General features: G+C 39.9%; 1 protein-coding gene across 50 annotated transcripts in view; it reads right to left on the reverse strand.

Moving 5' to 3' along the window:
* PUM1 (pumilio RNA binding family member 1) overlaps nucleotides 1-14,756 on the reverse strand; it is a 125,940-nt gene extending 111,184 nt beyond the window's left edge. For all 50 annotated transcript variants that reach the window (XM_086333176.1, XM_086333156.1, XM_086333095.1 and 47 more), the window contains exons 1-2: nucleotides 14,677-14,756; nucleotides 10,249-10,622 (exon numbers count right to left, since the gene is read on the reverse strand). In XM_086333176.1, the coding sequence (XP_086189302.1) occupies nucleotides 10,249-10,611 (363 nt within the window). In that variant the 5' untranslated portion in view covers nucleotides 10,612-10,622; nucleotides 14,677-14,756. The remainder of the gene's footprint in view (nucleotides 1-10,248; nucleotides 10,623-14,676) is intronic.
* Between the last annotated feature and the right edge of the window lie 1,847 nt (nucleotides 14,757-16,603).

Here is a 16,603-nt window from a genome sequence, read left to right on the forward strand (position 1 = left end):
CCCCATGAATTGCAGCACGCCAGGCCTCCCTGTCCATCACCAACTCCCAGAGTTCACTCAGACTCAAGTCCATCGAGTCAGTGATGCCATCCAGCCATCTCATCCTCTGTCGTCCCCTTCTCCTCCTGCCCCCAATCCCTCCCAGCATCAGAGTCTTTCCCAATGAGTCAACTCTTCGCATGAGGTGGCCAAAGTACTGGAGTTTCAGCTTCAGCATCATTCCTTCCAAAGAAATCCCAGGGCTGATCTCCTTCAGAATGGACTGGTTGGATCTCCTTGCAGTCCAAGGGACTCTCAAGAGTCTTCTCCAACACCACAGTTCAAAAGCATCAATTCTTCGGCGCTCAGCCTTCTTCACAGTCCAACTCTCACATCCATACATGACCACAGGAAAAACCATAGCCTTGACGAGACGGACCTTTGTTGGCAAAGTAATGTCTCTGCTTTTGAATATGCTATCTAGGTTGGTCATAACTTTCCTTCCAAGGAGTAAGTGTCTTTTAATTTCATGGCTGCAGTCACCATCTGCAGTGATTTTGGAGCTCCCCCCAAAAATAAAGTCTGACACTGTTTCCACTGTTTCCCATCTATTTCCCATGAAGTGGTGGGACCGGATGCCATGATCTTCGTTTTCTGAATGTTGAGCTTTAAGCCAACTTTTTCTCTCTCCACTTTCACTTTCATCAAGAGGCTTTTGAGTTCCTCTTCACTTTCTGCCATAAGGGTGGGGTCATCTGCATATCTGAGGTTATTGATATTTCTCCCGGCAATCTTGATTCCAGTTTGTATTTTCCCATATTTCCTCCCAATTCTTTTTCCATGTATGTCACTCTTAATGGATATATACAACTTAAGGCCTATTTTCTAGATAATAACTTAGTTAAGTGAAGGAACCGTATCTACTATAAAATTCTCACCTGGTTTGTTTTTGTCACCCAAACACCCAACAGCCCCATCTTAACACTCATTTCAATACAGACACCAACAATTCCTCCTCCCTTCCTTCCTCCCCTTCATTCTCTGGAGAAAGAATGATATATTAATTTCACTGTTTTGTACTTTACTATAAGGCTTCTGACCTGTGTAAGTATTATCTTCCTAATGTGTCCAATTGTGGGGAAAATGAACAATCTGAATCAATAAATTCTTAGAACATTTTTTTAATTAACAACAGATATGGTGCTTCCTCCCTTCATGAAACTATAAATTCCTCTGGAGAAAGAGAAATTCCTTCCTCCCTTCATGAAACTATAAATTTCTCTAAAGAAATTGTCCTGTATTTTACTATAAGGCTTCTGACCTGTATAAGTAGCATCTTCCTAATGTGTCCAATTGTGGGGAAAACAATCTGAATCAGTAAGTTCTTAGCAAATTATAAAGATCATTTTTTAAATTAACAGATATAGTGCTTTTAAACACATTCAATAACCAGAATTAAGTTAATGAACCATTCCCTTATTAAAAGACCTTAGGGTAACTTTAATAGAGAAAAATTATTTGTCATTAGCAGATCAATTAACTGTATATTAATAACATCTAGAGAGCAGAGCTCCTAAAAACACCTCTTTCTAATTTAAGCATTCTGCTTCCCAGGGTTGTAAACAAGTTTATTTATGCTGTTAACCTGAAAATACTTTCTTCATAGATAAAGAAGAAAGTTATTAACTCCAGTAAAACTTGTCACTTGGAAAAATTCCAAATCCACGGTATAAAGCTGTAGATAAACTAACCTCCAAACTCTATTTCTAAAAAGCACTGGCATCAGTGAAGACACTTGTCTGTATATTAGACTTATGTGTCTTTAAAACTTACTAGGTACCCAAAAGACCTGAAAACATATATCGACAGAAACTTGTACACGAATGTTAGAAGCAGGACTGTTCCTAATAGCCAAAATGTCGACAGCCAAAGGTCTGTCGACTGATAAATGGATAAACAAAATATGGTATATATCTATTATGTAGTAGATTATTATTCAGCAGTAAAAAGGAATGAGGTACTGATCCATGCTACAAGATAGATGAACCTTTAAAACATTATGCGGGCAGTCCAGTGGTTAAGGCTCTGCACTCCCAATGCAGGGGGCACAGGTTCGAACATTGTTCAGGGAACTAAGATCCTGAGTGCCACACAGAGCAGCCACAAAAAAATTTAAGAAAAAAAAATCACTTAAAAATTATGTTAAGTGCTAAATTATGCTAAGCCAGTCACAAAGGACCACGTATCGGATGACTCCATTTACTATACGAAATGTCCAGAAGAGACAAATGCATAGACACAAAGCAGACTGGTGGGTGCTTAAGGCTAGAGTGACTGCTACTGGTACAGACTGTGAGGGATAATGAAAATGTTCTAAAACTGATTGTGGTGATGGCTGCACAACTCTGTAAACATACTAAAAATGACTGAATTGCACAGTTTAAATGGATGAATTATATACCAATAAAGCAGTTATAAAAAACTGTTAGGGCCCCCAAATTTCACAAATCTAAAAGTTTTCCTAATGTGATTTTCAAAAACACTAAGATACTTTAACCATAAAAGAACACTTACTGAAGAGGAAAAAAAAAGACAAATTTGAATCTGCTGAATCTTCTTAAATTATTAACATGGCAACTGAAAAACAATTCTCAAAAAATATTACAGAAAAAAAGTGGACATTCCTCTTCAACTTCAGGTTTTATCACCAATGCCATGTATACCCTTCAGCCTAAGTTCTTCAATCAAATTCCCAAATATTAAATTCACCCAACCTATTGCCAATCACTGACCACCACTTCTCACAATATTCACAGTAGGGAGCAAAAAGGTAGAGGCATTCTCCTAAGCTGAAACCACACTCCCATTTACAGCTCTTTACTTACATCTAGAAGATACAGAACGTGAATGTGAAAATTAGGGAAGAAAGGGTCAGAAATCCCTCAATAACAAAAACTCTTACCCTCGGAGGGAGGGGACATGGGTGTACCTATCGCTGATTCTTGTTGAAGTATGACAGAAAACCACATTCTGTAAAGCAAATATCCTTCAATTAAAAAAATAAAGTGGTAAAAGAAGAAACCTCTTACCCTATCCTCAGCAATTACTTTATTGGCATTGTCCTATGTTCCTCTATGAGTGTTAAGCCATTTCCCAAAAGTGAATAGATTTTAAGCAAGAGCTAGAATTTTTAAGTATTCTTTCCAAAATACCAGAAGCATAATTCTGTACTCAGGCTCAGCCTATATACAAAGTATTAAGCAAATGCTGTTGCCCAAGAGAAAATGGATACATGCACAAAGATGTGTGTATCTTCTCCAAATACAGAGAGGTGTAATGAAAAACAATATCATTATCATATCATTTCATGGTTTACAGAGCACTTCAACCACAACCAAACTGAAATCTGAAACACAGCTCTTCCTAAGTAACTATGTTTTTCTCTTACTAAGAATCTCCTGATTCATCCCATTTCCCTTTTCTTTGACCACAAGAGCACCCAGAGCAAATTCTGTAACCCACCACTTTGTTGTGTATTTCTAAATTCTACATTTACCTCCTTTATCTTCCTAACATATCCCTATTTTCCCACTGCTACATCTCATATACCTAGTCAAGTACAGATATGAGAGTTGGACCATAAAGAAGGCTGAATGCCAACTAACTGATGCTTTCAAATTGGTGCTAGAGAAGACTCTTGAGAGTCCCCTGGACTTCAAGGAGATCAAACCAGTCAATCTTAAAGGAAATCAACCCTGAATATTCACTGGAAGGACTGATGCTGAAAGTGAACCTCCAATACTTTGGCCACCTGATGCAAAGAGCTGACTCACTGGAAAAGACCCTGATGCTGGGAAAGACTGAAGGCAGAAGAAGAAGGGGACGACAGAGGATGAGATGGTTGGATGGCGTCACTGACTCAAAGGACATGAGTTTGCGCAAACTCCAGGAGATAGTGAAGGACAGAGGCCTGGCGTGCTGCAGTCCATGGGATTGCAAGAGTCAGACACCACTAAACAATTGAACAGAACAACATCTCATTACCACCTATTTTTTTCCCCCTAATTCCACAACAAAAACCTTCTGAAACAAAACAAAGATATAAACTTCTACAAGGTGCCACCTAGGAGGCACATACAATCAAGTACCACACAGCATTAGAGAAGGGAATCTGAATGCATACTTTTTGTACACTGGAATCTAATCCTTAACACCGGAAAATAACTCTTGAAATTACAGTCAAAGAAAGCCCGCTGATGATCCTTTTGACCAAATATAAAACGTTTTAAGTCTCTGTGAACTCCAAATATAATGAAAAAGGCTCCAAGAGTACAAGTGAAAGAGAAAACACTGAAAAATATGAAAGTAACTTTAACGTATGTTAACTAAGTGCCACTGGCCCAAGTGCTGAGGCATCTAAGCCATCTACCCAGAAAGGCAAGAGACACATGGTCTAACAAAGTCAAAGAGCAGGGACAACATAAAAGGATATGCAGATAATGAGGAGACTCCCAGTATGAGAATACTTGGGCTCCCTCCCAATTTAACTTAGCATTTATTAATTATATAGTGTAAGGATTAACTCACAGCCACTGGAGATTAATGGGGTGGATGTCAGGATACAACTAGAAAATGGCAATACCAAGTGAAAAAAAAGTAGGGGGAGTTGGTACAGAGTCAACGAGAAGATTTATCCACTGAATTCTGCCTGGCTATCTAGAATTATCTCCCACAAGATTCAGCCACGGAATTCTGTTTGGCTATCTAGAATTATTTCCCACGGCTGCCAATCTATGGTGGGTGGATACTGACACATCCCAGTACCAAAAGACTACTAACAAAAGCAAGAAAACTTCAGCTGTCCTCTAAATATCCTTTCTCAAAAAGCAGAGCTCTACCTATCTCTGCCCCCTTAAAATCCAGTACAGAGGCCACAGTTCAATTGATCGACCTTAAAAACTTTTTCCCTATTTCATCACCCACTTTATCTCACAATGTTTTACAGAGAAAACAGATTTCACAATGACAGAATAAAACAATTACAAAAAGTCAAAGACTTGAGGCTGGGCTTTGAATGATGAAACCCTTTAATACTATTCAGGAAAGAAAGATCTGGTTATAAAAACTATTATTAAAATAAGTATGCAAATTTTTATAGGCAACATCTTTAAATAGTATTATTTACTTAGCGAGATGTGTTTTCATGGGATTTTTTGGTTTTGTCTGCAATGCCCAGGCAGCTTGCAGGATCTTAGTTCCCCAAGAAGGAACTGAACCTTGGCCCCTGACACTGAAAGTGCCAAGTCCTAACCACTGGACCATCAGGGAATTCTCTCTAGTATTTTATAATATCTTGATCCATACCCACTGTCTTGTTTACTATGAGTAAATTTCATAGGTCAAAAAAGAAAAAAAAATTCATGGTACTTCTTTCCCTCACTCCCCTCCAAAGACCTCAATAAGACCCAAAAATGAGGGCTTTGAAGTTTCTAACTATACCAAATACAATAATATTATGTATTAAAATAAGGGATACTAGGGACTTCCCTGGTGGCCCAGTGGTTAAGAATCTGCCCTGCGATGCGGGGAAGGCAAGTTTGATACCATTCCGGTGAACTGTGAGCCCACATACTGTAGGGCAACTGAGCCCACGCACCACAAGCAAGATCCAGTGCAGCCAAAATTAAAAAATCAGAAATAAATGTCAAAAAAACAAGTGATATTTACTATGTTTATATTCTTAAGAAAAAAGACAAATACAGAAAGAACATAATAAAGAGTCTGCACACTACAACTTTTTAAAATAAACATATAAACAAATCTGAATACCATTCTTCACCTCAAAACATTATAGTTCCTAAATTTAATTTTAAATATCTGAGCTCGCAAGATTTTTAAAGTACTCCATATTACCTTAACACAAGTTCTCAAGCTGCTATGGTTTTAAATTTTAAACTTTTATTTAAAGGGGCATCATGCTAATAATCAAGTTTCACAGTTAGAAAACAAAACTTAAACATTTTTTTAAAAAGTCACATGTATTTAGGCACAAGTTAAAGAGGGCATCATTAAAAGATGGAACTCAGGGCAGTTCTCTGGTGGTCCAGTGGTTAGGACTCTGTGGTTCCACTCCAAGGGACACAGGTTTGATCCCTGGTCAGGGAACTAAGATCCCACACGCCAAGTGGCGTGGACAAAAAAAAAAGAAAAAAAAAGACGGAACCCAGACACTAAGAGAATTTCTACATAAGGCAAAAAAAACCCTAATTTCAAAGGTTAAAAAAAATTTAAGTAAAAAGCCTCCTGATGAAAGTGAAAGTGGAGAGTGAAAAAGTTGGCTTAAAGCTCAACATTCAGAAAACGAAGATCATGGCATCCAGTCCCACCACTTCATGGGAAATAGATGGGGAAACAGTGGAAACAGTGTCAGACTTTATTTTTCTGGGCTCCAAAATCACTGCAGATGGTGACTGCAGCCATGAAATTAAAAGATGCTTACTCCCTGGAAGAAAAGTTATGACCAACCTAGATAGCATATTCAAAAGCAGAGACATTACTTTGCCAACAAAGGTCCGTCTCGTCAAGGCTATGGTTTTTCCTGTGGTCATGTATGGATGTGAGAGTTGGACTGTGAAGAAGGCTGAGCGCCGAAGAATTGATGCTTTTGAACTGTGGTGTTGGAGAAGACTCTTGAGAGTCCCTTGGACTGCAAGGAGATCCAACCAGTCCATTCTGAAGGAGATCAGCCCTGGGATTTCTTTGGAAGGAATGATGCTGAAGCTGAAACTCCAGTACTTTGGCCACCTCATGCGAAGAGTTGACTCATTGGAAAAGACTCTGATGCTGGGAGGGATTGGGGGCAGGAGGAGAAGGGGACGACAGAAGATGAGATGGCTGGATGGCATCACTGACTCGATGGACGTGAGTCTCGGTGAACTCCGGGAGTTGGTGATGGACAGGGAGGCCTGGTGTGCTGCGATTCATGGGGTCGCAAGGAGTCGGACACAACTGAGCGACTGATCTGATCTGATAAAAAAGTGACTGCTCATAAATGGGAGTAATAATAAGAGAAATGGATATAGAATAAAATACCTGGCCCAATATCTGGCACTTCCTCCAATACTGCTGGTTGGTATCACAGCCTGTGATATTCTTTACTTCACCAGCTCACTGATGAAAGCATTCTGCCAATCTGATCTTAAACTTTGTTCCGTTATACAAAAAGTCTTAAAAAAAAAAAAGAAGAAGGGGACATAGGCCCACAAACAGTAATGGCCCACTGGAATGGCAGAATGTGCTAGCAGCAGGATCACTTTATATTGAGTCTCTGTCTTAACAGAGACTTTCCTACAATTTCTACATAGAATACATATATGTAAGTAATTTTAATACTTTAGCATCACCGATGGGGGAAGGGGAGGGAAGCCAACATTATTTGTATTCATCTCCTTGTTATCAAATTTATCTCTAAAAATTCAAATACATTATGGCCAAGTAGTTCTTTGATCTTAGAATGTGTTACTCTGGTTTGGTTTAGGTTCTAGGACTAGAAATATTCCCAGGGAAGCAGAAATACAGAAAGCCCATGGGCATTAGGATCAAAGACCTGATTTCAAAACCAGAGTCTATCTGGGAACTAAGCTTCAGTTTCTCACTTCTCAATAAAGGATTTTACCTCCTTCATAAGATTGTTCTGAGGGTTAAATACAGGAAATATTTAGTCCAGTGCCTAAAACATAAGATTCTCAACTTCTTTCGAAGTTCCACCTGACAGATCAGACACGAGGGCAGCAATTCTCTGCAATAGAGCTACACCTCAACTCTTCAATTACATTATACTTATCATTGCTTCTTGCCCAAGTGGTCACTATCTATTGCCATGTATTTCTAGCAGAACAGCTAAGCTCTGAGACTCACTGCTTTACTTTATGGTCTTCCCTCACTCAGTCAACACCAAAACCACCAAGTTATAATAACTCTAATGACTACAGGAGAGGTAATGTGTGGGTGGTCCACACCGCAACACAGCAACTACCTAATGCAGCTCCCTAATGCTGTTCATTACACCATGTATCCAGACCAACAGAACTGTGCATGATAAATGCCAAGTCCAAGCTGAGTCATTGGTTTAGGCCCCCCTAGGTGTGGAATAGGTTTTGCCATTTAACATTAACATAGATTTGCTAACTGACCTGGATAAAACTGGTCAGAAAGTCAGATGTGATTCCACACAACAGGGCTCAGCACTAGAGTCCAGAGTATGTCTTCACAGCATAGCACAAGCAGGGTTTCCCCTTCCCCCGCCACAGCCAGATTTTAGATCTTGAAACTCTGCCAAGGGCTGACCCACAGTTTGACTTGCCCACCTAGCTAAGTACAAACCAAGCACCTTGATTCTTCTTTCAGTTTTTATCCATCAGTCCATCGTTAGGAAAGCCAACACAAGATTTTACAGATCTATAATATAAATTATAATATATACTTTAAAAACCAATGGTAATGATTTTTAAATAATGTTTAGCCAAACAAGGCAAAAATTACAGGCATTCCACCTTTGCTCCCTAGACAGATGACAGATCCCATCCAAATTAACCACCTCCTGCCTTGGTTTCACCCTACACACACAGCTACCTACAGCTCAAATTCAACATGTGTTCTACGGAACTTAATCACCTCGTTCCCAAACCAGATTCCCCTCTATATTCCCTTCCCTCTATTACTCCATTTTCCCAGGGACCTAAACTTTCAAATTCAATCACCAAATTCTATGCGTTTCTCAGTCCTATCCCATCTTTCCACTGCTCACACCAGGGCTATCAGAGTAGTAATCTAGTCTCAGCTCTTATCCTCTCCAATCTCTTACTGCCAACTCAACCTTCCCAAAACACCACTGGATAAAAACTACTCCATACAAACACGCTAAAAACCCTGCTGCCTACTGAATTAAATCTTAGCCTGGCACTCAACCTCCTTATCTTTGTGACAATGTCCTTTCTCCCCCAGCTTTATTTTAAGGCCATAGGATTAGGGCCTCATGCATTCAATAACTTTCTTCTCAAACTCTATCATATGCCAAATTCTAGGAACTAGGATATTGAGATGAATAAAATTCGATCTCCACCTCCAAGACTTTAAGCAAATCGGAAACAAAGTACCTTAAGTAATAGATACATAATAAAAAATGTCCTAAGTGCCCAAGAAGAAGCTCCCTACACCTCATATTTCCTAGTACTGCTTACCTACACATAATAGATGTTAATGAAGTAGCACTGATACTGCTGATTGTTCCAATAAACCAAAGCCCTGCGATCAACATGCTAATAATTTGTTAACTAACAAGATTCCACCTCCTCATTTCTACTATGGTAAAGAACTGTGGTACACCAGCTGTCTGGAAAGGTCAAGGGGAAGCACAACTGAGTGTGTTTGTGCCTGATTTATTTCTGAAGAACAGAAGCACGAGAACCCCTCATGAGAGACGTCAATTCTTTCTGCTAGTCAGTACTCAGATACTAGCAAAATAAAATAAAACTTCTGCAAATTCAACCTATACCCTATTCCAAAGAATAACTAGAAGAAAACATTCTAACCCTTTCATCAATATTAAGTTAGGAAACACGTATCAGGCTAAATTCTCTTCTCAGTAAAATATGCTGTGATTCCAGCTATAGTTTTGGATTAGTAAAAGCAAGAACATTAAAATTAACCAAATGAAACAAGCATTTACAAGAGGACAAAAATGGTAAAAACCTAAAAGCTACCATCACTCCTTTCTAACACAAAACAAGATATATCAGTTCCATGTCAAATTTCACTTGAGCCGCTATTTTTTTTTTTAACTTCCTTCTACTTTCAACTATAACATTTTAAACACAAAAGTCACCAATACCCAACAGGAATGGCTCTAAAGTATGTATTTAGCCTATAAACAGCTCAAATAGATCTTAAAAGATTATATGTTAAGATGAAAAAAGTATTCTTTGTTTAAAAAGTATACTCAGAAAAGCAATGTGCACATTAGAACAAGCTTAAGTCTTTTTTTCTTCTTTAATGAATTGGTCATTTGCTCTTTAGAACCACCAGAACGATAAATGACTTAGTGACAACATTACAACAATCATCCTTTAAAACAAGTGACTGCTTAGTTTAAACAAAATGAAATCATTAGCAATTTAGGCTTTTTTAAAGACATTCACTGAAAGCAGATATCCTAAGTGGACAGTGATTATAAAAAGAGTTTCAAAGCTGAAATAGTGAACTTTTTTTTACCTGATGTTCTGCATGAATGTTATCCCCAGTAGGCCATCGATGTTTGCTATTATTATAGCCGCCTCCACCACTTCCTCCTCCCCCAAGCTGCTCACCATGCTGCCTCTGAAAGAAGTAGTCCACCATAGCGTCGTCCTGGGAACGGCCTGCAACTCCTATGGATCCTGGGACAGGGCTGGAGTGTGTCCCAGCTGCAAGAGCCTGATTTGCAGCTGGCTGTGGCTGCGCTTGCGACCCTGTTCCAGATGTCAAAACAACAGGCATGTTGGGATTAGCTGGTTCTTGAGGGTGATGTTTCAGGTGGGGGCTGAAAGAGTCCTGCCAAAGCACTGCTTTTCTCTTCAAGACACATGCAACGCTCATTCCACCAACACCTAAGGACAAACAGGTTACAAATGTTTACAATTTGCATTTCTTAAAACATAACTTGATATATGCACCAAGATAAAAATGTGAGCCCCCTGGCTTTTGCGATCTATCATCTAAAATAATTTCTACCAAGCAGCTAAATGTTTCACGACATACACACAATTTTCTAAATTGAAACCTCTATTTTGAGGTTGTTGAGTGTGTGTGTATGGAAATAACTGTAGTTGGTGACAGGCACTCTGACAAGAAATTGAGATCAGGAGTCAATATGGCAACTTCAGGGAAACTTATGTTGGTACCAAAGGTTAACAGTATGGAATTAGACTTTAATTAACAACTCCTCTATCCAACTTATTTACACCATAAGCTAACTGTAGCAGATACTTTTTAAATGAATAAGAGTTTTACAAAATATCCCTTTACAGCTGGAGCAGACATACACTAATAAACCAAACAAAAATCCAAACCCCATATATAATTAGCAATAACTCAGAATGTCGAAACTTGAAAGGATCCTTTAAAATGTCCAAGTATTCGTAGAATGCTCTCTGAAAAAAACAATAAGGCCCCCTGACTAAGTAAGGACAGCAACAGAATAATGTTCTCAGCCTGAAACTTTTCAGCTGGTGCACATGGGAAAGATAACTCTAAATTTTTACCAATAACTTACAATTGTAACTGTAATCACATCATCTTTCTACTAATATTCTGACTACACAGTCAGAGACAAACTAAATTCATTCGCCTTGTGTAGAAAGTCTCACTGTTAAAAAAAAAAAAAAAAGAAATGCTTCAAAACAATAATAACTGTATGGCAAATATACTGCAGACATTTCCTAGTCATTCCTGTTTTACAGATAAAAACACTAAGGCATAGAGGAAAAGTTATGTGATGTGCCCAAGGCCATTCATCTACTGAGCTGTAGAAAAGGGATTCAAATCCAAATCTGTACACATCCAAAACAACTATAAACCCCTTGCTACCACATGCCAGTCAACTAAAACAGGTACTATTTCTCATTTGCATCTGTTATTCTTCTCTAGAAGGATCAACCAAAAACCTCCAAAATGTTACTATAAAACACCACTTTCAAGTTTTCTTAAAATCAAAAATTACATCTGTACAAAGCATACAAGTTGTCAGACTATAGGTGCTTAAAAAAAAAAGTGCTTCAAAATAATTATCAGTTACCAACTAGAACACACCTGTCCACAGCCACTAGAGTCTAATTTCAAGGCTATCAACCTAACAGTCCATTACAAATGCCATATCTTCCTTTAGCCCTACTGTGACAATTCATAAACAGACTCACAAGATTTATAAGAAATCTTTTAAATTATTTCTCTTTATAGGATAAGCATCCTGATAAAGAAGCATTTGCTTCTCACAACTAATTCATGTTTTAAAAGACACAATGTAATTTTTAATATTTTTCAAAGCCGAATTTGGAAATGCATAGTTTCAGTTAACAATTCCAAGCCATTAGAACCTTAACTGGAGTAATCCAGCTTTCTAAACTGCACTTTGTGCTTTCATCAACAGTCATGTTCATGCTTAAACACGAAAATCAGAAAGTCATCGTTTACCATCGGTACTAGCACAGTCCTAACCAGCCTAATGCCTTTCTCTTTGATTTTCAAAAGAACTCCCTGCCCTCTCATTACCAACAGTAGCCAGCCCCATTCTATTCCACAAGGGACTATCAGTCTAATAGTCTGTGCTGTAGAGCTAACCAGCAGTCCCAAAACTAAAATTTTAGCACTAAACTACAACTTCCCTGAGCCTGTTTCCTCATCTAGAAAATGGAAGAAATCCTTCCTTTATGACTCACAATGCTTTTTAATCAAAATAACACATATAAAAGTTTTTAGTAAATTTAAAGTCACATGCTGAGACCCTGGGAATTCAGTCACCAACAGTTAAAGCAATGGAGTGCCAGTCCCTAAGAAGATTCCTAAAATAGCAAATACAATCTTCTCTGAAATAAGATTTGCCATAATACTTATCTAATGAAGAAATTACATATGAAAAAGGTATTCACCATTGAAATACACCGACCACAACTTCATTCTATCAAGGCAATGGTATGGGGGGCAGCGGGAGAGTTCCTATGAAAATGTTCAAACAAAACAATTGGCTTTTCTAAAGCTATCTGTATGCCCTGAGACTTCCTGCTTTACCTAATGAGGCAAGGCAGTTTCTCAAACAAGAGAAAACCTGGCAGAAGGGACATTTTGAAACTGAGCAAATACCTAAGCAATTAACAAGTGTCTTGGGTAGTTTTGAAATATCTTGGCACCTATCAGCATAAAAATTAAGAAATCAGTCACTTAAATATTAAAAAACATTTAAATTGCTGATGCCTTTTACAGAACTCTCAAACCCACTAAAAAGTTACGTGAAGCACTTGAAATGTGACTTTTTGCCCCAAATGATACATTATAAAAATAAGTATTTTTAAGCAACTAAAAAAAGTGAATTCTATTGAGTTACTCCTCAATAGTTTTCAAACTGTTTTCACCAAAGTTGTTATTTTTCTTTAGTCTTGTTTTTAATATCACTAACAGGTTTTATTTCAAACAAAGGAACATGATCTTATCTATCCACCGCTCACCTTTTATTTACAAAATGCTTTGTGGTTTAAAAGGTGTTTATTTTTACCACGCTGGGGGAGAAAAAAAAAATTCTGTGGTCATAACTTTATTTTAAAGCAGTTCATGTCAACCCAAACTAAACTTCAAACACAACTTCAAAAAGCTGTGGCCTTGAACAAAACGAATCCATTTAGGGCTAAGGCAGAAGGAAGAGTTCAAAATCCAGTGTGTATTTCCCAAAAATCCAGATAAAGAATCAAGAGCCCCCAAGAGTTTTTATAAAGTTAAAACTAGAAACGAGTCAAAATGTTTATTTTGCTTACTAAAACTGCACTGGGAGCCACCTCTGTTTCGGTGAGTCTTGATGCGTTTTTCATAAAACAAACAAAAGGCTAAAACTACAAACCTACTGTTTCAGAAGTAACAGACTTTAAAAATAGAACCCCCCCCCAAAAGCTTCATAAAACCCCATTCTTAAATCTCTAGCAGAGTAGGAAGTGAACGAATTGTTACAGACAACTAAGAACAGTGTTTTCTTAAGTGGACAACGAAGAGTAACAAGCTATCAAGTTATGGGAAGGATAAAACCTTTCCTGGTAATGTTGTGGGGGAGGGGGGCATATGGCGGGGGGTGGGAGAGTTACGCGAGCGTATTCCTCACTAGACGTGGGAGTGGTACTGACAAGTATTAACAAACGATTTATGTTTACCAAGAACGTCCGTGAGGACTAAAACTATCTAGTTATTGTATATCTGTTTATCTACTACAGATGCACGAACCCCTCTTTGAGTTAAGACAGACACGCACCAATACAGACAGGCTCAAAGAGGAAGAACCCACCAAAAACAAGCTCTCACGGAAACAAAAGGCCACAAGTACTCAGGAGCCTAAAAAGCGATCTGAAACTTCCTGATCGCCTACTTCTCCACATATAAGGCTCGCAAAGTTCCCCCATGGTGGATTTCGCCTGCAGACAAGGGCCACGGCTGCTTCTAAAGCGATTTATTGTTCCTCCTGCTTCGGCGCAGGCACGGAAGCTCAAGAAGTCGAAGAAATCCAGGGTGGTACAGAATTACACTTCATGGCCACACACAAGACTCGGGCTTCGCAAACCCATCAAAAAAGCAACCCGAATGGCAACATCAATCTTCAGGGGCCCTAACAGGGCCAAGCAGAAATGTAGAGGCACGTCTTTGCCCAGGGCCCGGGCCTAAACCCCCGGCATTTTCCTCGCTTCGACCCCGCTCCCCACCCCCTCCCTCCTTTGATAACAATAGGGGCCTTGCTGCTGACTCCAAAACATGTACGAGGAACAGCGAGTGAGAAGCCTCAGCCAGGGCCCCGGCGGCTTTTCCAAAGCCCTTCTCACCCCCGCAACTGCTCTCAAACACCAATACAAAGGGACAGTCTGCTCGCTGGGGGTCCGGAGCAGCGTTTGGAGCTAGCGGGGTGCGGATACTCACGGGCGGAGCGGTAGGATGAAGATGGATTTCAGCCCCCCGATCTTCTCTCTCCGGCGCTCTCGCTCCCCCTTACCTTTCACTCCGACAACATGGCGGCCCACTGGGGACTGGGCTGGCGCGGTGCATCATGGGATAGGCTCGGGCCCCGGCTCCGGCGGTGGCAGCTGCATGTGCGGAGAAGGCAGGCTGCTCTGGAACAGGTTGCCTGGTTGCCATGCCAACCCGGGGCCTGTGTGAACTTGGGAAACTCGCTGGCAACACAACCGCTGCGCGCGCGAGTTCCCTACCGCAAGACAAACGTGCGTCGCCGTGGCGGAGAGAAGGCGGAGTCCCGCGGGCAGATACTGGAGCGCCCAGAGTGCGGGATCTTGGCCCAGCACCGCACGGACCTGGGCACGCGGGGTCAGAGCAGTGACCTCAGCCGCGGCGCCATCCGCCCCGATGTCCTCCCAGCTTCACCTCCAGATTATAACGGCCTCCAGGGTTAATGGAGGCTTATTCCAAGACTCTGGCCCGAGAGGTGCTGGGTTCAAACTCTGTTGCCGCAGCTTTCTGGCTCTGGCATTATTTAATCTTCCTGCCTACGTTGCCCCATTTGAAAAATTCAGAGGAAAATGAAAATTGCTACTTAACAGCATTGCCCTGAGGATTAGTGAATAATATGGTTTAGTAGTCCATTTAATAATGTGAAATGCTTAGTACAGTGCCTGAGACTGGTAAACGGGCCCGATACAGAATTTGCAGGAGTTTGGGAAAGACCCTAATGCCGGGAAAGATTGAAGGCAAAAAGGGGAGAGAGCGGCAGAGAATGAGATGGTTAGATAACATCATCCACTTAATGGACCCAATTTGAGCAAACTCTGGGAGATAGTGGAGGACAGAGTGTTAGTGTGCTACAGTCCATGGAGTTCTCCAAGAGTCGGACTCAACCACGGAACATCAACAACAAGCTCAAGGTGGAAGTGCAGGACCCCTTGTTCAAAATTGTTGATAAATTTCAAGACAGAGATGGAAGAACATTAGTATAAACCAAAGATGCAAAGCCGACTTTGTAAGCACTGATTCAGTGTTAACTGATGTTGTTCTGTCCAGTTCGGGAAATAGAAATTTGGGCATTTGATGAAAGTGATTTTTCAAAATCAGTATTTGATAAAGGGTTAGTCGTTCAGTGGTGTCTGACTCTTTGCAACCGCATACACTGTAACCCGCCAGGCTCCTCTTTCCATGGGATTCTCCAGGGAAGAATACTAGAGTGGGTTGTGATTTCCTTCTCCAGGTGTTTGGTAAGATATAGCTATTATAATTCAAACTAAACCCAAGATGAATCAAAAACAGGCAAACCACAAGGCTGTAAAAGATCAGAAGAGATTATAGGGGGAGAAAGCTTTTAAATAGAAAGGGAGAATGTTTATAATGAATCAAATAAATCTCTTTAGAAATTGAAAGAAATTTAAACATCTATATAGTAAGAGTGCCACCATCAATGCATAAATGAGAAAATAGCTTTAAAGTATTATAATACTAGTGGTAGACAAATGGTTGTGAAAGTGAAAGTCGCTCAGTCCTGCCCGACTCTTTGCAACCCCATGGACTGTACCCATGGAATTCTCCAGGCCAGAATACAGGAGTGGATAGCCTTTCCCTTCTCCAGGGAATCTTCCCAACCCGGGAATCGAACCCAGGTTTCCCACATTGCAGGCACATTCTTTACCAGGTGAGCCACAATGGTTAATCTTCATGAAAAATACTGAAATTCTCTAATCAATTAAAAAAGAGCATTTTGAAAAAAGAGAGAGCACAATCCAGACACAGAAAACAAACTTACAGCTACCAAAAGGGAACTGGGGAAGGGATAAATTAGGAGTTTGGGATTAACAGATATATATTATTGTATATAAAACATAATCAACGGGGACCTGCTGTATAG

This window comes from Bos grunniens, chromosome 2, assembly GCF_055505025.1.
Source record: "Bos grunniens cultivar Pamir isolate PY7600 chromosome 2, Bosgru_T2T1.0, whole genome shotgun sequence".
In the NCBI taxonomy this organism is placed as follows: domain Eukaryota; kingdom Metazoa; phylum Chordata; class Mammalia; order Artiodactyla; family Bovidae; genus Bos; species Bos grunniens.